The sequence below is a fragment of the Phaethon lepturus genome, unplaced genomic scaffold (assembly GCF_000687285.1).
Source record: "Phaethon lepturus isolate BGI_N335 unplaced genomic scaffold, ASM68728v1 scaffold14182, whole genome shotgun sequence".
In the NCBI taxonomy this organism is placed as follows: domain Eukaryota; kingdom Metazoa; phylum Chordata; class Aves; order Phaethontiformes; family Phaethontidae; genus Phaethon; species Phaethon lepturus.
This window is the reverse complement of record NW_010521317.1, coordinates 2833-26594: the sequence shown is the minus strand read 5'-3', so window position 1 is coordinate 26594 and position 23762 is coordinate 2833. Positions and strand designations below refer to the sequence as shown.

General features: G+C 37.4%; 1 protein-coding gene across 1 annotated transcript; it reads right to left on the bottom strand.

Moving 5' to 3' along the window:
* Window positions 1-725: 725 nt before the first annotated feature.
* Window positions 726-23463, bottom strand: ATG4C (autophagy related 4C, cysteine peptidase). The gene is made up of 10 exons (XM_010281480.1): window positions 23330-23463; window positions 21918-22001; window positions 21019-21252; window positions 17574-17904; window positions 15567-15637; window positions 13942-14078; window positions 10266-10344; window positions 9527-9603; window positions 5142-5261; window positions 726-1162 (listed from the first exon to the last, which is right to left on the bottom strand). Exons 1-10 carry the CDS (start codon window positions 23403-23405, stop codon window positions 992-994), a joined length of 1380 nt encoding a protein of 459 aa, XP_010279782.1. The 5' UTR covers window positions 23406-23463; the 3' UTR covers window positions 726-991.
* Between the last annotated feature and the right edge of the window lie 299 nt (window positions 23464-23762).

Below are 23762 nucleotides of genomic sequence, written 5' to 3'. Positions count from 1 at the left end.
GTATCAAAAAAAAAAAAAAAATCACAGCCCAGAATTTTTAACATCCACTCCCCCATTTACTCTGATTTAAAAGCTGCACTAACAGGAGAGAAGCCTCAACGTTATAGTATTTGAAACAGGAAACAAACACCGCTCTCTTCTAATAATTGTCTTTAGCTGCTTTGATTGGTTGCAGTTAATATTAATAGTATAACCTTTAAAAATTGTAGGGAATTTTTTTTTTAGGGAAAGGTAATACTTTATCTTCACTCCTCATATTAAGGCTCCAAAGCAAGCTTAATGAGAAACCATTATAAAATCATACTGCTAAATAGTATCTTAACTCACAATTCAGCCTATATAATTATATCAGTATTGCAACTGACAATTACCACTGATACATCAAACCTACCTTTCTTACACTGTGCTGCGCAGGATGTGTCTCACGATCACAGCGTTAACTATTTATTATTTGGGCTTATGTAGCAAGACAGGTAAGAGTTCTACCCTTACCACACGAATACAGAACTCAAATTTTGCTTACACGCAGAAAGAACATGGTCTCAAAACCTATGGATATGTGTCCATGACATAAAACCCACACGCATCTGGCAGCCTCTGCTCAGGATTTGTCCTGGACTGACATGACATTAGGGTCACAAGTTAAGCTTTAGGGACTGGCCACGCTTTTTTAAGAGGGCAAGACCAGGACATAGGCACATTTCAGCATACCTGGCTCTGAACAATGCCTTCTACCATCACTAGCACAACGTGACATTAAACCCATCCAACTAGCAGTGAACAAAAATAATTAGTAAGTACATTTATAAGTGACATTTTTAAAGACTAGTAACATATAAAACATTGTCATCTTTATGAAAATAGATCAATTTCAGCACAAGCTTGCCTTTTTGGGAGAGGAGGACACATACATTTTTGGGTGTTTTTTTTTTTTTTTTTAAAAGGCAAGTGTTCTGCTGGAGAGCTGCCAATAATCTTGTGTAAAATGTCCTCAAAGCAAGACAAACTCCTCTGTACTAAATCTTTTTAATCTTTTCTTTTCATCCTCAGAGAAAAGGTCATTTTCTTCACGGAGTGGACTGGAAGCAAAGTCATAGTCTCTAGAGTGACCCTTTACAAAAGTAAACACGGGATATTTCTCCTTAGATGAAGATTTCAGCATCTACAATGTAAAACACATACCAGATAAAATGTTAACTGGAGATGAAGAAATACAGTAAGTAACGGTTTTTATCGGATGATGACTGCAAAGTAAAAAAATGCATTTTGTTTATCATCATCATATTACAACAAAAGCATTGCACAATCTAAACATCCCCTCCTCCCGTTAAACAAACATGTACTTCCATTTCTTCTTCAGGTAGCTGCTAATTTTACGCCTAACCCTGCGTCTTGTTCCATACAGATCATCTCTACATGCTGTTTGTTTCAGTGCAGCTGGAGCTCTTGTAGGAAGATAAAAAAACCACTACAAAATAGTTAATGGCCATAACGCTCTCCTCAAGCACAGGTATGAATTCTGCAGCAACTAAGCATCTCAGGGAGGTATTTTTATTGTAGAATCAGCATGTACAATAATCAATGTTTTTATTAAAAGTTTAAACACATACACCCATGTAAATAAGCCAATCAAGAGCACATGGCTGAAAACAGACTGACAACAGTAACAAGCTGTGGTAACTAGGGTGCCAAAAATCTACATTTATAAATAAGAAAACTGATCATGTAGAAAGCGGGTGGTAGGGAATGATAAATACTAAAACAGATCAGACAAATACTTTAATAGCAGATAAAAATCTGCCAAATACTGAAAGACATTTCAGCCTTTTAGGCTGTTTTGGACACTTAATTGTTCACTGATCTTTTCTTTTTAATACTTTTTTTTAATTATTTCTTACCTGCTTTGAAAAAGCAGCACAGTGATGCAGTGACATGCAGAACTACATTTGCCTAGAGGTATACAGTGTTCATGAGAACAATTAATCTAAACCAGTAAAAAAACCTGAATAGATCTTTAAACGGTAAGAACTATTTAAAAAAAAGACAGTCAGGGGCTGAGAGGGAGTGTTAGAAAAACCACACTCACAGTAAAATCCTTGGGTTTTACTGTGGTCTGAAATTTTCCACTTTATTCTTGTCTATTTTAATTGCATTTGGTTATTGTAATGTGAAACCTGGGTAAAAGAGCAGGAAGATATAGAAGAGACATGCACACAGTGATAAGCAAAGAAGAGTAACAAATGAGCATTAGGGAAAAAAAAGTGTGTAAGATGCACAAATGCTCTCTTTGAGAAGATTAGGTAAGTGGATGCAAACCCTTTCATCTCTAGGGGCTGAACACAAGCTGGCTTAGGAGGAACAGAAATTGATAGCCACACGAAGGCTGTTTGCTGGTGTGTGAAGTGGACGGGTGGACTTAGGCCAGCTCCTAATTGCAAGTTTGCGACAGAAAACTCATCCAAATCTCAGGGAATGCACGGTGACCAACCAGCCATCACATCTTTAAAGATGGTCCCTACAAATCTGGACAGAAATACACCTGCAGTTCCACTGCCCCTGCCTATGTTCAACTTTCCCTGAAACTTCCTTCTCTACAGGTATGCGTAACACCTCTCCCTTCGTACTAAGGGAGGGGATGAAATGCTAAATACAGAACATAAACTGAACAGACAGGCAAATGCCTAAACAAGAGGCGAGTGGAATTTGGTTAAGATTACTGCAGTTATCAAGCTACATCTCACTTGGTGATCAAAGATAATTTGAAACTCTAAAGAGCTTGCAAGTTCTTTAGATACCTCTATTAATATTTCTATAGAGAAGTTTATTGATAAACATCAATATTTTTTACTACTTCAGTGTTAGACTGCCACTGCAACAATTAATTCTTCGTGCTGAACTGCAGCCAAGTTCAACACTTAAGCAGTCCAGCTCTTCAGGGAACTTTCATTTCTGCTAAGAACCTGGGCTACTAACAGGCAAATGCAGTTGTAGCCCAAGTAGATTATTTATTTGCTGTCATGGGTTTGATAGGAAAACAATTACTTGCATTAGCAGAAAGACAAGCCTGGTACCAGTCCAGTAACAGCGTAAAGCAGCAGCAGAAGCTGTGGCCAGGAAAAGGCAGAGCCATCCCAGGTGCTGTGCAAGGCCAGAGCTTCTTGCTGACCTCTTTGATCTGCCACATGGTGTTGAGAAGCCAGACAGGAACTGCTGTGCCTGCTTGGTATTTGTGCTGGAAGTGCAAGACAGAAGTCAGACTACAGCCAGTCAGTAAATCCGTCCTTCTCAAGGCTGGATGTGTTTCCAGATCTCCTTAATCTATCAGCTATTTAATTACAGGTATTATTAAACTACTTAACAATAGCTGCCTAACTAGTAAGTACAGAAACAAAGGGTATGTGATTTGGATGGAGTTTCACTAATCACTCCATTTGGGCCCTTGATTTCAGTGCCCTAATTTCTCTATCACTGAATATATGGCTCATAAGGTTTATCCTCAAGTAATAAAAGCTAAATCTTTTCTCCCATCTCTTATTGCCCACAAAAGCAGCAAGAACCTGATTTTTTTAGTCTAGCCTACCTAAGGCACACTGGGATTATACTGTGCTAATAGCTCAGGAGTTACCACACTCAAATTGCGAACAAAGGGGAAAATAATGGAAGAGCAGGAAAACACAAAAGGATGGGAAGAATGGATTGAAAGATCACAGAACGTTTCTCACATTGTATTTGTATCCAAACTTGCTTCTATTTTCAAACTTACTGTGCCTAAAATACCTTTATATAAAATAATGTCACTAATATTAAAGAACTATCTCAGCAACCCGATCTAGTTGAAGATGTCCCTGCTCATTGCAGAGGGGTTGCACTACATGACCTTTAAAAGGTCCCTGCCAACCCAAACTATTCTGCGATCTAAAATACCAGGATAATAGCTCCAAGACTTAGATCAGCCATGAGTATTTTATCAACTTATGTTCAAGGGGGGGGAAAAAAAAAGTATTTAATCCCAAACTTGAAAGAAAAGAAAGAAGGAAAAAAAGAGAAAGAGAAGTTCCAATACAACTGATTCTGTAATTAGATTTCTTTACCATGTTATTACATGCTGTGTCTCACATGATAGAACAGGAAAACAAAGAATAGAAACTTCACTATTTAAGCTTTCCATATATCAATTGCTCAGGAACTTCTGCTTCTTTAAATCTATTTTCTGCCTCTCTGTGTAAGAATCAAAGAAACAACTTCAGCATCAATCAATATCTACAAAAGATTACATACAGCATTAAGTTTAAAAATGCTTTTTTGTCTTTAATACCAATATCACTTAACAGGATGTTCAAAATGCTGTATCAACATTAATTCTTTGCACTGTTGTGATGACTCCTGCGGTTAGAATATTAATATTGTGACCAACTCCTGCTGTCACTGCATCCTTTCATAGACAATTTTTTAAAAAAAATCACAAAACACAGTTATTTGCTACCACAGCTAATACAACATATTAATAATGCTGTATTTCATACACTCACATACTGCAATCATCAAGGAAAAAAACATCAATTACATTTGGACCTACATGAACCTATACCAGTGTTTTCCAAGCGGAAGGACGCAATCGGATCTGCTGGGCGATACCTGCTCCCCAAACTTCAGAACACTGCTACCAAAATCCTAAGCACGCCGCTTTACATTTAAATGCCATCAGAAAGAGCACTTACGCTAACAAGAAATAATACACCGTTTTGGCTCGATCAAATACTTCCACTTGAAAAAGCGCAGCCGTCCCTCCCGAGGGACTGGTTGCCTTGCCAGCGCCGCTCCTCGCGGGGCCGCGGCGCGGCAGGGCTGCTGCAGAGGGATTCCCACTTCACGAGTGCCACCTCGTGGGCCCGCCCGGCGCCGAGCCCATCGGCCGCCTCTCTCGCAAGGCAACCCACATTCTCCCCGGGTTTCACGTAGGGGTAAAATCGGATGACACGAAAAAACAATCCCGGTTTCTCGTGCTTAGAAAAGCAGCAATAAATGTCAAGAAAAGCACGATGTCTATTCGGAGGAGCGCCGCCGCCTCTCTCCCCTCGCCCGCGCGCGGCACACAGCCGCCGCTCTGGTCGAGGAATCCATTTGGTAACTTCGGCACCTACCTTCGTTATTTCTTCAGAAGCCCTCTCAAAGTCCTGCACAGTTCTACAGTAAAATCCTATTGTGCAGCTGGGATCCATTTTTTTGAATGACATCTTTTTGGGAGAAGGACAGTGGAATGACTGCAAGTTTCAAGATTAAAAAACATGAAATACGTGGTTAAGGGTGAGAATGGTACAGACCGATGCATTTACTTTTTTTTTTTCCCCGACCGACAGCTTTAACATACAATCCCCTGTATCACTTAAATTAAAACACAGCACACACTTTTGAAGTCATTTTTTCCATCCCTCCCCAAACATTCAATAATTCCACTCTTTTCCACATGTATAAAACCTGCTGTTTACGCTGCATTCACCAAACTTGCACACAACACCATGTTAGTTTGAAATCTGTCAAAGGTCTGCCGCTCCGAGCAGTACTTTATGAATATTCCCAAGGCAGAGGAGGTGAATGCTCTTCTGCAAATTGAATTTGTAACAGCTTTTGCACTATCTTACAATTACTGCTTTACTACCACCGCCCATTGCCCCTTTCCCTCCCCCAACCTCTATAAAAGAGACATAATGGAATAAACCAACCTCATGCAATTTCCTTTAGTAAATTAAATCAGTTAAAAAAACCACAAAAGCAAAACCATATTACAATAATCCACAAGTCGGAAAAAACCAAACAACATGCCCTGCTTCATCAATGTTTTTTTTCCTAATGTGAAATCTCTTTTCCCGATAGATGATGCTCTGACAGTGCTGCGAGCTGATACTATCAGCAGCCGTGCTATAAGAAAAAACCCGAAGAAATACACCCAAAGAAAACCGTTCACCACACTCCTCATTCACAGTTTGAGAGAAAAGGCAAGTATATGCTATCTACCCTGATTATGTGTTTATTACAGAAACTGTAGTTTTGGTGAAGCTCATTGTCCAGTAACTGAAATTATTTGGTCACCACTGACTGTCTCTCAAAGGCAGTCCTCTTTATTCTGCTTCTAAGGTGCAGGACTACCCAGTCATTCTACCTCTATTAAATCACCAGCAATCCTGCTACAGCTGCTCAGTAACAAATGCCATGTCTGTACCACACTGCCACGCAGGTACCACCGTACTAAAATGCAGATTTTGTTTTTCCATGAACTTCCCCCAGCCATCAATATTCCCCAGTGAACGGTCTGTGCTATTTCTTTTCACATCTACATGTGAGCTGTGCACAGCTTTCCCAGCGCAGCGCTGGTCAGCAGAGACCAGGACAGCTTACTAACACAACGGGAACGCCAGGACAGAGCAACACAGGAGATTTCTTACCCACACCAGCGCATTTCCTCTAGAAAGGGGAACTAACAACTGTTACAATCTAATTTGACTATAGCAACAGCAACCCCTGACAGCTAATATCAAGCAGTCTGGATACCAGAAACCCATTTTACTTTTTTTTTTTTTTAAATCTTTTTTTTTGCCAGTCAGAAAAGTCAATCTACAGAAGACAACAGCACTAGTTACCTAATCTAAGTGTATCTGTCAGTGTAATAGTTTTACATATTGAAGTATATAGTTCTTTACTTGTGATTACAAACCCGAGAGGTATTCTATTAAACCACTGCTAAAAAATATAAGCAAGGGTGAGAAGTACTATTTCTACAAGATTGATTTTAGTCACTGTTTCTTCTCCTAATTTTGTTCAAATTTTATATGCAGAAATTGTATTTCGAATATTCATTCCTGAGTCATCAAATAGATAAATCGAACCCTGCATTACATATCACATTTCGGCAACAACATTGTGACTACAGTTGTGCTGTGCTGTCCAGGGCAGTCGTCTTAATGCTATAGAAATGACTGTACAACAAAGAAAACTGGGTAGGCTTTCTTGCCCCCCACCCCCAAACAAATGGATTCTGGAAGCCAATAGAGAGTGGATTGATTTCCAACTTATTCTGGACAATTTGTCAATTTTGAAAATACTCCCTACAGATAAATCTAACAAGCAACTATCCACACTATGAAAGCAATTTCTGTTTACTTTTGACATTTCTGGACAAAGATATAATACTATTAAATGCACTAAGCATTAAATTGCCATATATTTTCCGTCTGCAGAGAAGTATTAGGATGTGATCGAGCCAAGCTGGCAGCTTGTGTACCTTCAAAATACATTTAAAAACCTTATTATTATTTGGAAACTCTTATTAATGCCAGTTTAGAGGATTAGTCATGGGAGCAGAAACCAAAAAGATGTGTCTTTTTTGTAGCTATGGTGAACTGAACTATGGTGTGACCTTAAAGAAGTCACTTCAGCTCTGCTTCTTTGTGCTGTTCCCGTCTTTTGTCTGGCTTACCCAATTAAACTGTAAAATCTTCAGAGAAGGCGCTGCATTTTACTACAGTTATTAGCATAAAGGGGCAAGGATCTCGGTTATAATCTCTGGCTGCTGCCACAATACAAATAGGAAGAGCTGGAACTCACCAACCCTTCTTCCACATACCTCAGCGGGATAAATCTAAAGGCACCTCTAAAAATAACGAAAGCTTCTGTCTAGGCTATTTTCTGATACATTTTGCTGCTATGTTCCTTTTTAGAATTCAGAACCTTCTCATTTTCTAGAGAATCTTATACTCTATATTATATGTCATGCTAATTAAAGTGCCTTAAGCATAAATACTGAAAAATATGTAGTGTTTGCTTTAAGTTGGCCGTAGGATTTGACATTAGCCCTGTGATGGTATTTTGATTAAGGTACTGTGATCAGTGTTTGTCAACAGATCTTTCTTTTCATGATAATGACAGACGGGACCATTGCAGTTCACTCCACTGTTCTCAATTTAAGTTAACTCTTAGCTGCTATACAAAACAGAAAATGAAGATCTCTATCTTCATTACACACCATTTGATTTACATTTTAAATGTAAACAGTCAATTTAAGATCACCTACTCAATTCCTCAGGTGTGAGTTTAAGCGCTGAGTATGACGTACTTCCACTGTTTACAGGACTTCACTGCAAACCTTTAAGAATTCTACATTAAGTAGTTAGTATTTTAGCGGTGGTGGAGATACATACATATTCCTCTTCCTTATTTAAATGCAATATGTTGTTTCTGAAGCTGTGTTTCCACATTTAGGAGTACTTAACTTCACAGAACACAGTGGCATGAGGAACCGTTACTAATAACAAACTCCGTTCTAGAGCAGCTGATCCTGCCCTAAGCAGCAGATGCACCCTGAGAGTGTTTCTACACTGAAAGAAGAGCTGCTCCGAGGAGGGTCGAAGTTCATGTGGAAGCTGGACACAAGATCAAGAAGAAGAGTTTGTTTGGATGGCACCGAGCACTTCTACTGTGAGTACTGTGGCTATTGAACACTTACTTCTGAAACTGATAATGTTTTCCCACGGTACTTGTAAATTGAGTTCTCTAATAACCTTCTTCAGCTCTATCTATTTTCAATGCAAGTTATTTGGCAAGAGGTTAAAGAAAAGGGAAAACACTACTGTGAAAAAAAACAAGCATGATTTTAAAATCTAGGCATAGCCTGAAAAGATATATTCACTACACCTAGACAAGCCCAGAAAGTCGTGGCCTAGAAAGAGGTTGGGGTTAGGGGGGGGCGGCAGGGAAGAAAGAACACATGCAGCACCTGTTTGTTCTTTCTGTACACTTTCAGACCTGCCAGTTTCTTGGAACTAGTATTCTATAAAAAAGCTTGATTAAAAATAATAATAAAACTCATTTAAAAAAAAACAGTTCAGAAGACTGGAGTAAAATTCATCTAGTCAACCACAAACCTCACTGATAAGCATAAAAAATTTACACTTGTATGAAGCCAAAAAAGTGATGACCTGCAAAGTTGCTGGGTGCATAAGTTACATTTAAAATGACAACCACCTACTCCAGCTTAGAAGTACAATGAATTCCTGGGTAAAGAAGCAGCAGGCAAACCGATAGGAACTCTGGTTCCAAACTGACGACAGGCTCCTACTATTGAATACTGCAGTAACTCTCTCTATGATGTTGACTGCAACTTGATTTTAAAATTAATTAAAAGTGACCAAAAGGACAAACTAACAAAACCAAATCCAAGTAACTGAGGTTTAAGATCTCCAAATACTGTCTATTTAATGGAAAGTTACTTAAATGAAGTGATCATCTATTTTTGAGGTTTTATGATCATTAAAAAGAAACAGACGAAGATCAATGAAGTAAAAATTAAACCCCCGTATTGAGTTTTTAACCTCTGGTCATTTTTGTTGATTATAGGCCTATAAAGAAGGGCAGAACTTTGATAAATAACATGTAACTGTAAAACCATAAAGAGGCAGCTAGCTAGAACATCTCTAAATAATTAGTGTTTGATTCATATGGGAAGAAAACAGTGCCAGGTCTATATCCATACTACCTCAAGAGGGAAATCCTTTATGCTGACATCTACAAAAGATTGGCAGTAATGAGGATCCATGTAAATCAAACTGTCATCTACAAGGACAAAACAGAAGACAAGTAATTCAAAAAACACCTTATTATTACACTGCTTACAATCCAATTTCTATGCAGAACAGCCAAAAAAAAAACCAGTGTGTAACTGCTTGCCAGGCTGATACTCATTGACTGAAGCATAGGTTTTTGCAGGACAGATTAACTTTTGCATAATCAAATATGCTTGTATAAGCAGAATTTTTATAAAGTGATGAGACTGTCATTTAATTTTTGGTGATAAAATTACTTTTACAAACACACAATTATATTCTGGAGTTTGCATATGAAAAATGTATTGTGCTACTTTATCCTGACAGGAAGAATATATTGCTTGTCATTTAAGCATCAACTAACACTACTTAAACTAGTAAAAAGTAAATACGTAAATAAGAACCGCTAGAGAGTAACAGCAAATGCTCCTGAAGTTTGGTGAAACAGATAAATTATGCCTTGTTTATGCAACAATGGAAATTAAATGTACATTTTACAGAATCCAATTACTATATGGGCTAAATGACAAATGACTGGACTTCGGTAGATATGATGAATTAATAAGGTACTCATTTTGCTGTTTTAATCATGCTATTTCCCACTGGTTCAATATTAATTTCCTAACTCTTAAAGAAAAATATTGAAGAGACATAACATATTAAAACACTAACCTTGAAATCCAGCAAAGTAATACGACTGCTTGGGTTTGCCACCAATAATACCAACACAATACTCAAGGCTTAAAATTCCCTACAACAAGAACATTAAATGATTAGGACAGTGTTAAACAGAGTAAGTATTAAACGGAATTTGAACTTTGCTCTTCCTTTACTGTTTTTAGGCAAATAGCTTTTTTCTTTTTTTAAAGATTGACCATGACTTTCTGGGGCTTGACAAGCTTACAACTGACCAAAGTGAAAACATACCACCACATATTCCAGAGAATGTCCTCCCTTTTCATGAGATGCCCACACATCGAGAGACTTGGCAGTATCATTTTTGGGGAGGAGACAAAACATAATGTCACACAAATTGAGCACAGGCTGCTTAGTCAAAAGGTATCAAAGTATTCAGATTTACAGAGTTCATATATGTTTACATTCTGTGGCCCTGGGGGCTCTCTTCTTTTTGCATTCAGATGTAGAAATCTGTCTAAAGTATGAACTTTTACATCATAGGGAGAAATGCCAGTTGAAGTACGAGTAGTTACAAGACACAGCTCAAAACAGCAGCCCAAAATACGGGAGGAGAGACAGACACACCCCATAAATCTTACTGGATGTTGACTGTGAGGGTAGAGGAGCCAGAACCGTCAGTAATGTAGCACCTTTGAGAAAGAGACATTGCAAATACACCTAATGGGATTTAACCAGGGACGTGGGGTGAAATACAGGAATCACTTCAGTCTGGAGGTGTAAAGAAAAAAACATACTACTCTACCCATGGCAAAGTTAGGAGCCACTAAGGACAGAAAGAGTTGGGATATCGGCCGTGGGCTAATCACACCAGTGCTGCCAGCATACTTCTGTTCATGCAGGTCGAAAAGCGTTGGGTTCTGTAATCCATGTGTCTGTGCTAGCACACAAACCTAGCAGACTGATTTACGTAATAGAATGTACGGATACAGCTTCTTGTGCTGGGGAGAAGGATTCACCTGGATACAGGCCTTTTTGCCAAGGTGAGAACACTGCATTAGTTTGACTGACAAATTCCTCTACCACCCACAAGATCTAGATGCAGTCACAGACCACGGACACCAAAGAAATCACCCTTGAGCATTTCTCTATTAAAAGTACTGAGCGAAGGAAGAAGGCAGAGAAGAAGAGAACTTTCCTCCCTCTCCCTTGAACGTACTTCTCTCTTCTCACTTTCATGAGGTTCTGTTTCTCACCAGGGCTCATTAGGATTTTTCTGAATACTCAAGTCTTGGCTTTCCATTAGTTAGCCCACCAACTCCTGTGGGAGCTGAATTTTGCCAACATTGAGCACTTTGGAAAGCTGCGCCCAATTGTTCTAATGCAACTGAAGACAAAGACCATTAAATACTGTAAAAACTGAACACCCTTTAAATGTCCATAAATCACAGTGGTTTCCTTGTGGCACTAGACAAGTGCTGGGTCCAAAAACTTGGATGCTGGCCCAAACTGGGACAGCAATCCAGAAGACCAGCAGTTTAGCTAAAGTGAAATCTCCATTAGCTGGCAGTCACACCTGTATTCTCTCCTCCTAAGAGATCAACCAGTAAAAGTATAACTATTACATTATCACTGTATAGCAGGCAGAATTCCTCTCAACAAAATGATTGAGATTTAATGTACTAATAAGACCAAAGCTTCTCAAGATAAAATTTTCTCTGCTTAAGACAACGATAATGTAACACAACAAAAACTGTTGTACTCCTCACCTGAGATGCTAAAAAAAGTCAACTTCAGTATGGTTTATACAGGTTAAGAGAAAGTGTTGCTTATCTAAAATACGAATGCAAAGGCTTTTTTAGAAAATGCTGCTCAATGGTTGAGCATTACAGAACATTCAGGCAGATCAGAGGCAAAGGCTGAAACAGCTAAAGAGGACACATCCTCTGCCAGTGAAACAGAAAGGGAGTAAAGCTACTTAGGGTAATGAATAACTGTTTAATCTATGGGAATTTTCTTGTAAAAGTGAATTATAAAAAATTTATCAATTTTCATCCATAAATATAAAATCCTTTGTAAAAATTACGTCTTGTACTACATTCTAAAAATCTGCATTTTTAACTTAAATCCAGACCCCAAGAAATGTAGTCACTTCTTGTGAACAGTCAAGACAGACTGAAGTGACTAATATATGCAATTGAAAGCCCTCTTATCACATTCTCCATTATAACAGACTGCAAAAGGCAGGAACGGGCTTGGTAAATGAGCAGCAGAAATCACCCCGGTAAAGGCAGTTGTATGAGGCGAGCTCGGATAACGTGACTGTGCTTTGGAAACCCAGTGCTACACAAACATATTTTACTCTGGCAAGAGAGTGTTTTTGAGAGCTAAATTGAGAAAGCCTCTGCAGGGTAAAACTAGCCAGAGATATCCGTCAATAATAAAAGCCAGTATTAAAGAACTGGAGTCACTTTTCTTTTGCTAGGAAGCCTTAGGAAAGTTGCAGAAGCAACTGTTTGTTAGCTTACAAATGAAGGCACTGTGTGTATTCCTGGACATGACTGATTCAAAGGCTTTTTTGCAGTTAACACTGAAAGTCAAGTGAGGTTGCTGTAGATCATATCTGTGACCACAGGCTTATCTTAGCTGTGTCAGAATTAATCAGAAAAGAACTGAAACTTTCCAAAACCAACTGTCTGAAAATACAAGGAAAAGAAAAACAATTTATTACTTCATCACTTAAATAAAAGGCTTCAGCACTTTGTCTCCCCATGCCATTAAAAAACAAACATGTTTCCCAAAATTTTACAGAGAAGACACAGTCACAAAAAAAAAAAGTAACAGACTCAGATTTTGTACATGCTACTAAGTTATAGTATTTTAAAAATTAAAACAAGAATTTAAAGACAGATAAAGAGCAGCACAGAAAAAGATAAAGCAGCAGGGCTAAGAGAACAATCTCTTCTCTAAGAGAAGTATTCTTGTGCTCAAGAGGTAAGATTACAGCACATCTTCAGGTGTTGGCACCGTAAGCAGAACCTCCGCTGGGGAAAACTTAAAAAAAACCCCAAAAACCAAAAAAAACCCATAGTTTTTCCTCCCCTCTGCTCTCGAGTTTTACTTTTTTTCCAGTTTGTTTTTATTTGTGGTAACTGCTTGCTACTCCTGCATCACTGTCCTTAGAAGCATTCATCCTAATGTCCAGATAGTGGAAACAACCACTTGAAGTAGTGACTAAAGAAATAAAAAAATTCTAACCCCTCTCTTAAGGGGAAGAAAAAGACAAAAGAAAAGGGGAAAACCAGACAAGCAACAACCTTAAACCATTTGACATTTAAGAAAATAAGAAATGGAATAAGGAGTTTGCTACATTTATATTTTAAAATGCTGACTGATATTTAATACAGCACAACTCTGATAGCATATGTAACCAAATTACCATTTGTAATTTCAGCCACTGCGTTAATGTCTTTTCAGGTAGCTACCTTAGGAGTAGGACAGTTATCACTGCTTCACCAAGGGACATCATGTGCTCTGCAATTATGTCTGATCTTGTAATAGGGAAATTTAAAATCTGTAAAGTCAAACTTTACAACCTTCAACTGTAAAATCTCCACCACACACTTAATAGGTAGAAGATTACCATCATGAAGTCGCTTTTCATATCACTTAGTGCTACTATTTGAAAAATGACTGAGCTCTCATTTCATACCTTTACAAACTCTAAGTAGTCCGTGTTTGTTCTCTCTCCACCGAGTCTCACGGGAACTAATATAATTACAGCTTTTGTGTCTGCTTTTCCAGAATCCGTAAAAGAACATTGTCTGTCAATAACATCTGAACTGTAGACTGAAAGGAGACACACGGAAATATTCATATTCAAAATATAACCATGAGCTTTTACAAAGACACACCTACAATATGTCATCACTTAGTTTTGCAAACTAAAACTACAGTCCTTCAAAACATTACTGTCCTCCTGAAATACCACTCTTGAGTGACTGATGAAAAACAGTGTTATGCCTTCTTATTTTCAGCAATATTTTACAGAACGGTAACGTGCTGCTGAGATAAGATACATTGTCAGGAAAATGCAGAAGGGGTAAGTTAAGAGAAAAACCAATAAATATTTATTAACTTGATATAAACTTCTTCTAAAAGGAGTAATTTAAAACTTGAAAGCCTACAACTAACAGAAACATCTACATGTTAAAGGAAAAAGGCAACAATAATTGATTTTCATAAATACTCTAAGTTCACTGTCTAAAGGTAACACAACACGGTCACTGAAAGTGAGTGAAAAAACTTAATGTAGTATTTTTGCTTATTCCCTCCAAACTGAGAGATGCGAAAAATCATCACCAGAACAAAGAAATGAAAATTTAATAGAATTTTTAAAAAGTTTCCACAGTCATTGTAAGTCAGGTAAAACTGGTCTGTGGCATATGATTAAACAGTATCTCTTTAAAACCAGTTTGACTGATTACCCAGGGATGTCGGTCTCTGTCCTATGCCAAGATGGGTTATGACATAACTAAAATTTCTGGCAGCTAAACATGGCTACTGAAGTAATACATTCTGCTTAGATTTGAAAGACTATAGTCATTAGCGTAAAGTTTCACCACACGTTTAGTTTATCATGTCATCATTTTCTGCTGCTGAACATCCAGAGCTCTAAGCTTCTCTGCCTGTTATCGATTATTTAAAATGCCACTCTGGAGCAGAAGAAAGGTTACCACTGACTCTGGTTCACTATCCTCCTCACATCTTCAAACTCCAAGCAAAAATAACTTCTGACTAGTCTAAGAGACTGGTGCAGTGTTTTTTTTTCTTCTAGAAAAATGGGTAAAAGAATCCTGTGATGCAAAAGACAAATGTAACCAACAGATCTACTCTAATTGAACTGAAGTATTTTTCAGTTGTTTGGTTGGTTTTTGGGGGTTATTTTTACTAAGATACGGAAGCTCTTACTAGCTTATTGCTAAAACAACATTGAAGTGAGTGCAAAACAGATTATTAATTGATTTAAATCCAAAAATAAGAAGTTACAACAGGCAGATTGTAAGAAAAACTTCTCTTGCTGGATTTGGAATTCCACTATCTTCCACTATAAGACACCAAACAAGCAATGTACGAACCTTTCACGTTGTGATGTCCGATTCTCAAAGAGAACAAATATCTGCTTGTATCATGAACCCTTTTGTCTACATAATCTCAATTTTGTGGATCCATTTTTGAGTTTATTTTTTCCTTTAGATCTCTATTGGTAAGTGCTCACTGAAAGGCATGAAAAGCATCTAAAATATTTGCAAAAATCTACATAATCACAACATTTACCTGTACAATCCTGAGCAACATAGACTGTTACTCCTTGTAGCTCAGGGTCTCTTGCTTCTTCAACAGCTTTTCTAAGTACAAACACAAAACTATTTCACTCATCTCTGATTTTAAAGAAATTAACAGTAAATAAATGTAAATTATTTGAATTTTAGAAACACGTTACTTTTAATTGTTTGTTGTTGGGTTTTTTGACAGGTTTTTCTTGGTTGGTTGTTTTTTAGGTTTTTGTTTTGTTTTGTTTTTAAATTCAGCACACCTTGCATTCCTGACACAGATAGGGAGCTGCGGTTTTTTATTTATTTTAAACACTGGATACCAAGATCCAGTGAATATGGCAACACGTTTTTCCCAAGCAAAGATGACAATGTCTGGTTATTTAGAAGAAACAATGAAAACCACAAAAAAAGCCCAAAGCAGCACATTAACTTATAATGAAATTCATATTCGCTACCTAATTTCTTTCTGTTTATAACATTTTCTGTCACGTATATTGGGATAATAAAGGCTAAATTTGCTGACAGAAATATTATTTTCAACTCTATAATCTCTTCAGTTGACCTCTATTCATACAACTAGCCACAAATTAGCGCCTCATGTCCATGGAAATAAAGGCTAGCATATAAAAAGCTGTAAGGTTTCATCAAAACTTTCAAAAAGGATAATTGCAATATTAGGCTATCCTCAAAAGAATAAGAGTAATGGAGCTAAAAACTAGAAAAAAAAATATATGTCGATAGTCTGAAGCATGATCATCAATCAAGGACAACATCTGTAAAGAAATTAAGCTGTTCACAATAGAGGATTAGCCTTTGACTTCAACACACACTTGCATTAAATGGTCACTATCCCTTTATTTCACAATATATTTTGAAGAATCGTTTAATACCGTAGTTCTCAAGTTATGAGCATGCTATACATTGTTAGTACTGCTGTAAGAGAGAAAGATCTAGGAAAGGAAGCCTTTGCAGTGTTGGAAAGCACCAGTGGGTCTGTGTTGGATGGAAATCTGGACCACCCCCCCGGCTTCCCTTAGGTAAACAGGCTACTGCAATTTAAAGCAAACAAAAAAGAATTCTGACAGTTTCTATCATCAGAAAAAAACAGAACACATAAATAATGCTAACCTCTCACATCACTGTATGCCTTTGCATGCATGCACAGATACACACCTGATTATTTCAGTACAGGTTCACTTCAGATTAATGTATTTTTATACTAAATATCAAATTCTTCTATTCACAGATAGAGAGAGAAACGTATCAACTTTGACTTCTGCTGCTTAAGTAACTTATTAGGGATTCAATTTATAGGTAAACTATAATCCACTAATAAAACAAGCATATAAGGCTATAAAAAAACCAAACAAAAGTCAGTAATATTCAAAGAAATTGCATATAAAGGCACACAGTGTGGAGAAATTTTGACTTTCGACTTTTTTTTTAGCAACACTGAATGTCACAGACCCTTTACTTTTACTGTGATATAATTATAATATTAATAGTCCCATACATTTACAGTTTCACAAGAATTTGATGTGTGCAAAGAAATGCTGAAAACATCAATTTTAGCTCTGACATTTCATTACACTATCAGTACATTACAGCCCCCAGGTTACAGTATTAAAAAAAAAAAATCTATAATGTTATGCATGTTCCAAGGTTGAAAGAGTGGTTAGTTTTTAGAAGATTTCATTAAAAGCAGCTCTACTTAAAAACCTAGGTTTGGCAGAGATACTTGGGACTTCTACTGCCCAAAGTACAGGAAAACAGGAATGTAATTTTTTTTCCTGAGATAAGACTGAACAAAAGCTCAGAGTTCGGTTCCCGCACCTACTGCTATTTCCCTTCCTGCCTCTGAGAAATTTCTACAATTGCTACTAAGATGGACATTTTACAAAGCCAATAATGAACAGTTGGATGCTCAATTAAGCTGAAGTAATCTCATGACAGTTTGGAATGCTTCTCCTCTAATGTGTAAGGCACAATAACATAAAGGTATTTTTACCTTAAAATGTGTGCAACAACTGCAGGCCCATACCAGTCTCCAGCAATTTTTCCAGACTTCTTTCCATATTCTATTAGCTGATGTAAGCCAAAAGCTGCCAGCGGAGAGTCGCCAAACCAAGAAATTATTTTTCTATGATAAACTTCATTTCTCATTTCATTGTCATCACAGTTTCTTTTTAATGTTCCCTGATGATGATTTGACAGGATCTTGGGTTCTCTTTCTGCTGTAAGCGATGCTTCGAATGATGCTGTCAGCTTTTTCACTGTATGGGCTGTCCACGATTCAGAATCTGAATTGTCAACGTCCAATGCATCTGGCCAGACCCAGGCTGCAGCAAGAAATTTTGAGATGCATATTAGACTTAACATTAACTTTCTGGTATAATATGCAAAGCACATCCCTTTCTCCCCCATGCTCCTTAAACCAATAGTATGTACTTTACATACTGAGATGCAAATGTCAGTGTTAAAATGTAATCAATGGATTCAAGTGGAGTATTGCTTTTATTTTCTGCTGAATGATACACGTGTTAGCAATTTATGCTACCTGAGCTAGAGGTCAGACTCCATGATCCCAGTCACTTAAATACACAAGATATACCTGATTACAAGGCACAGGTTAGACCTATCTTACATATTAAAGATATAAAAGTTCACTATTCAGTACCATCTAAAAAGTTTTATCCATGTCAAACAAGAAGTTTCAAAAGCTGTTTTTAATTCTTCTGGTTTGTCAGTTATTAAAAAAAATAGGCAAACCTGAGGAATTATTCATGTGAAAACAAACACTTCTTCCTGGCAAAATGTCAAAGCAGATCAGCAGAAAAATAGACAAGATTTCTTTATTCAGTAGATTTGTGAATTCTTTACCTAGATTACAAGACAAACTTGTTTAAATATTACTCAGCACAGTACCTACAGGCTGCGTTTCTAGCTAAAGGTTTCTCTAACAATGCGTCCCACACACAGCGTTCCACTTACAGCACGATGGTGCTTCAGCAAATCTAGAGAACAGTAAGGCGTGCCTTGTCAGATGACTGAAAGCTTCTCCCACAAGTACAAACAGCTACTTGCAACACAGAGCACTTGAGGAAACCTCTGAAACTGTCTGATCAGAACACATCCTGAAGGTCTACAATGGACATCCCAGAAGGCAAGGGGAAGGCTGCCACGTGCAAGCAAGGAACAAACCCTACAGACGCAGTGCTTTTGCTCATTGAGACAGATTTGGGTGAAGTCCTGGAGATGCAGAAAGCTGCCATTACAGCAGCAAGAGGAAACTTTTCTGACAGAAAGCAAGAAATGCAGCCCTCCTTGTAATTCTTACTGATGTATCCATGTAAAAGTCTTTGAGAAACAAAGAGGAAGCACAGAGGCAATTTTAATTCTAAATTTTTAATTCTAAAATCTAACTTAGGGCTCCAGGGATGTCACAAGTATTGCTGGTAACGGCCATAGTCCATGTCAGTCACTCTTACTATAGCGTGATGGCCACCCAACATCAATGCCTCTTACCACAAGTGGCACCTCTTTGTGAAACCCTGTGTTTTCATCGCAGACCCAGACGGATGCATGCGTAAGCTCAATCTAACAACATCACAGGCCTTGCTATTCCTGTACCGTGAGCTTCAATTATAAGTCAATCTCTTAAGCACAGGCATTTCAAAGTAAAACTTACCAGTACCTTAATATTTAAAATAAAAACTCATTTACAACATCATTCAGCAATATCTGGAACATTCCACATAGCAGTGGAAGTGTAAGTATTCCAGCTAGTAACTGCAGTCAAGTTTTGCTTTGTAACAGAAACAATACCATTAAACTATAATGAAAACATCTCTGGGAAAAGAGTAAACAGCGATGAAAAACTTCATGTAAACACTTAAATATCTCTCAAAAGCTACCCAGACCTCATAAAAAGCTTTTCAAAGGATAATTCACCAGCTGTCAGAAGACTAGGTGATGAGAAAAGTCGTCCAGAAAGACCACACATATTCTGTTTTTCTATGCATTTGGATTGCCACAGAAACACTAGTGCTCTGGAATCACCAAATCACTTTCCAGATTAGGATGCATGGGGGACAGTGCGAGGGATTCTTCGTGACTATCGATTTTAAAGACATAAACCTGGGTCTTTTTTTTGTTTGGGGTTACTTCAGAATGAGCCATTACACGTTCCTACTCACAGGTAGTCTCCTGATCAGATTTTTAGTTTTTTTTAAATGTACGTATAAAAAAAAACACCTCTATTTAAGGGATTTGTGTTCTCAGCAGAATTATTTTCCTATGTTTTGATATTTGCAGTCAGTTGAAAGGGATAATGAATGTTTTATGATTTAAATACAGCAAAAGGAACATTCCGTCAGCCAATCTGACAGTTCAGTCATTACACTGCCAAGAAAGAAGACTGTGTGATGCAGCTGGTTTGGGACTATCTTCACAGCTTACATCATATTAGCACAGTAAGTACAAAGTATTATTAAAGCAGGCTTTCAGTACTGTCTGCTACTAAAGTATTGCTGGGATCCACCAAGTGGCTGAGTAAACAACACACTGTATTCTCTCTAACGAACACACCTGGGTGGCTTCAGGCCCATGTCTTGGATCATTTGAAAACGAGCAGTGGTGACAAGGGACATGACCTATTGTTTGAAAGGAGCAATGTGGTAGATTATGAAACGGATTGAGAAAAGGATGGAAAGAAAAGGTGGTTAACTATGAGAACCAAATACCTCTAAGCAGGACATGGCTCAGCTTGGAAGAATGGGGAGGACATGCACACTTAGCCTTTGAAAGCAGAAAGCCTTCCAAGTCTCCTAAAGCTACTTCTTTCAAACAGCTGCTACAGAGAGTATTTTGAGATAGACAATGATAAGGAAAAAAGGGAAGTTCCTCTGTAACTACATGGGGGGGAAGGGAAGAAATTAAATAGTGAAAATTTCAACACAAAGAATGATGTATTGAAGTTAGATTAGAATCCTACTATTAACTCAATATATTAATGCTAGAAGAAACTGAATAATGTACAACTTTAAAACTGATAAAAGAACATCACTTTCGCTATAGCCCACAGCTATGGGCTATGGAACTCATTTCCACATCCTGAGTTCAAGAAACGAGCAAGTTTCAAGAGAACTGGACACTTGCATTGATCATAACAATACCCAGGTATGGGATCAAAAATTTTTGTGGTATTTTACTTCACAGTTAGCTGCTGCGGAGTTTCCAGTATTTTGCTTCGACACACTTTGGTATTCCCTTTTTCAGAAATGGAAGAGTAGGACAGCTAGATCACTGCTCTGATGCAATGTAACAATTCTAACATTAAGGAGGAGTCCAGAATCAAAACCATCTTGCACTTAGGCTAAATAAAGATCATTATGCTTTCTATAGAATGCTCATGCTTATCATACCAAATATAGAAATCTTCTCTCCTAACTTACCTCTACCAAGAAAATGAAGCATCAGACCTTGAGCCAGCAACATTTGACCAGTTCTCAGCGTGCAGCCCCACCCACAGTCTGTTGTTAATGCAGACCCCTTTATCTGAGGAAATTCTTCTCTGTAGGTCAGCCATATTCTAGAAATAAAATCTTTACGAAACTCCTCAACATTTCCTGAAATCTCTGTGTTGATTTTATCAAAATTGGACCCATCTGTCGAGAGTTCACCAGATTCTGTAAGGCCAAACACAATTTTAATTATAACTTGGTATGGCGCTTCTGTTATTAGAAAGAAAAAAACATACACCTATTCTATTAGAAAAACAGGGCAAACCTGCAAAAATAACAATCGCTTCAAATACAAGAAAGGAAATCTGGAAGGCAAACATAACAGAAATGTGCCAGCTGGGGGGGAAAAAAAAAAAAGAGCAATGCAGCCAACATTACTGTACTAGTGGAATTGTTGACTTGCAAGTAAGCAACTGCTCGATTCAGCTAAATGTAAATGATCAAATAGAGAGAGATTCTTAGAAAACTTAATACTGGAAAATTATAACAAAGGTGTTGGTGTAGTGGCTCTTTGTGCAGGTATTGTCACTGTTTCAATCAGGAGTTTTTAGAAAGAAAATCTCAAATTGATAGGTAAATGAAGCACTGTGCAAATTACAACGCTAATATTTAAGGAAAGAACAAGACTTCAGTGTAAAATCTGAATAAAGCAGCTTAGGATGGGTTGCATTAGTGGTCGCGTTGGACATTGAAATGAGTATTTTCTAAGCTTTTCATATTTACGTTTTGAATTTGCTAATTGTTAATGACCATCTTTCTAGAAGATTAAAAATATATCCACAGAGCTCCTGCTGGATAAGATTGGAATGAGTTAAGTGCTGTGTACATACCATCAGTTTTGAAGTGGTAACATTTCCCCAGCAGAAAAACTGGAGAGCTTCTACTGAAGTAAGTTTTTGTTTTCAACACCCAACCTAAAATAGCAGCAAAACAAATACAGATTTGTGACTGAAGTATTTGAAAAGGGAATTACTAATCTCATCTGTTTAAGCCAAACGTAACCCTTGAAAAGGGAATATAGAGAAAATGTACCAAAATCGGGTTTTCCTTTCATAAATAACAAAAAGTTTAACAGTGCTACAAAACACAGATTAGAGTTCTGGTTTAAAAGTAACGATGTTAGCCATATATGAATGTTTGAATGTTAATACAATGGTACTACTGCACAGAAATTGTGTAGGATACAGAAACACTAAAGCTGAGCTTAAGTTGCTTTGTCTCTATTGCAAATTCATTACTGCATTGATTCTGTGAGGTTTCCAACTCCTATAATAACATACAATAAGCTTCAGATATGACCAGTGAAAATGCATGAGAGTACCGATTTTTCCGTAGGCTTAATTAAACATACTTCATCACAAAACTAAATTGAACATTTCGAACACAAAAAGGGCAGTATAATATGCTGTACAAATTCAAAGGGTCAGAATTCAGTTTTTAGGTTTTGACAATGTCCCCAGACAGTAGCTTTTTCAGTCTACTTTTTCAGTCAGGTTTTAAGTCTAAATCCTATGGTCTTTTATATCCTAAATCCATAGAGTTTCTGGAACTTTTCCTATCACATATACGGTGTAATGACTACTATTCCTCTTCAGCCATGTGGTAGCCTTAAAGAAAGTAGAAGAAAAATATCTTTTCATGTTGCCAGACATCTCCAAGGATGAGTTATGAGAATTAAGAAAATTTGACAGAAACCTGGTGGTAAATCTGAGCAACCTCAGTCCTAAAAGGAAAGTAGAAAAATTAAGATTAAGGACAGAATAGTAATGGGCACACCTGAAAATTTGGTTGCTTATAAGCAAATTACTGTTGTTCAACTGTGGAAAAGTATGTTACACTGAAGTGTGTGAAGCAGATTGTTCAGTGGAGTTTGTATTTCACACACCATCCTATTTTTTCCAGAAAAGTGCATATAAAAATAGAGAAGATACTTGCATAGATGACTCCATATTATCCCTGTTTAAAAGTCTATGCAAATCTGGTGTCATTTACATAATGTATTTACTGTTTTCAAAATAAGTCATTTCAAAATTATGCAAATTTATTTGAAAAATTAAAAGCTAAACAAGTTAGTTTACTGGGGCTCTTTATTATCTCAAAGTAAAAATGGTTTCAAGGGCCGTATTGCATTTTTATTATTAATATTAGTTAAGTTTCTGAATCGTGATCCCATTCACGTCAACAAGAAACATTACGCTCATTTCAATGGAGCCAGGATATTACCATACACTGTTTCACTTACTGTATTTCATGTTGTGCCATGCAGACATAAACTTTGATTTTATCTTTTCTACTTCATCTGTCCCTGTGGCCTCCATATTCAAATTCTAGAGAAAAAGCCATCGCTGTCCTGTAAGACGTTCAGTTCTGCTACTGTAAAAACAAAAATATAAACATATCGGGCACTGAGATGGGCACTGAGAATGCACAGTGTAGTATCACCACCGGCACACTTCGGTACTTAAGCCTAACATGACCAGAAACAGTAATAAACTTGCAGAATCCTCCACTACCAGGGACTGAGAAGCAATCACATGTTGCATGAATAAGTAATAAAAACATTTAATTCCAAATATACACCATTAAAATTACTATACAAAGCTAAATAAAATATAATGTTCCCCAACAGCTCTCTATTGCACCACAAACTGATCCAGAGCATATAACTTGGGCTG

Coding starts and splice junctions, on each gene's coding strand:
- ATG4C (XM_010281480.1), bottom strand. CDS start 23,405: ATGGAGGCCACAGGGACAGATGAAGTAGAAAAGATAAAATCAAAGTTT. Junction 10,345..13,941: donor ACTACTTAGAGTTTGTAAAG/GTATGAAATGAG, acceptor TTCTTGTTGTAG/GGAATTTTAAGCCTTGAGTA. Junction 5,262..9,526: donor TAAAGGATTTCCCTCTTGAG/GTAGTATGGATA, acceptor TGAAACTTGCAG/TCATTCCACTGTCCTTCTCC.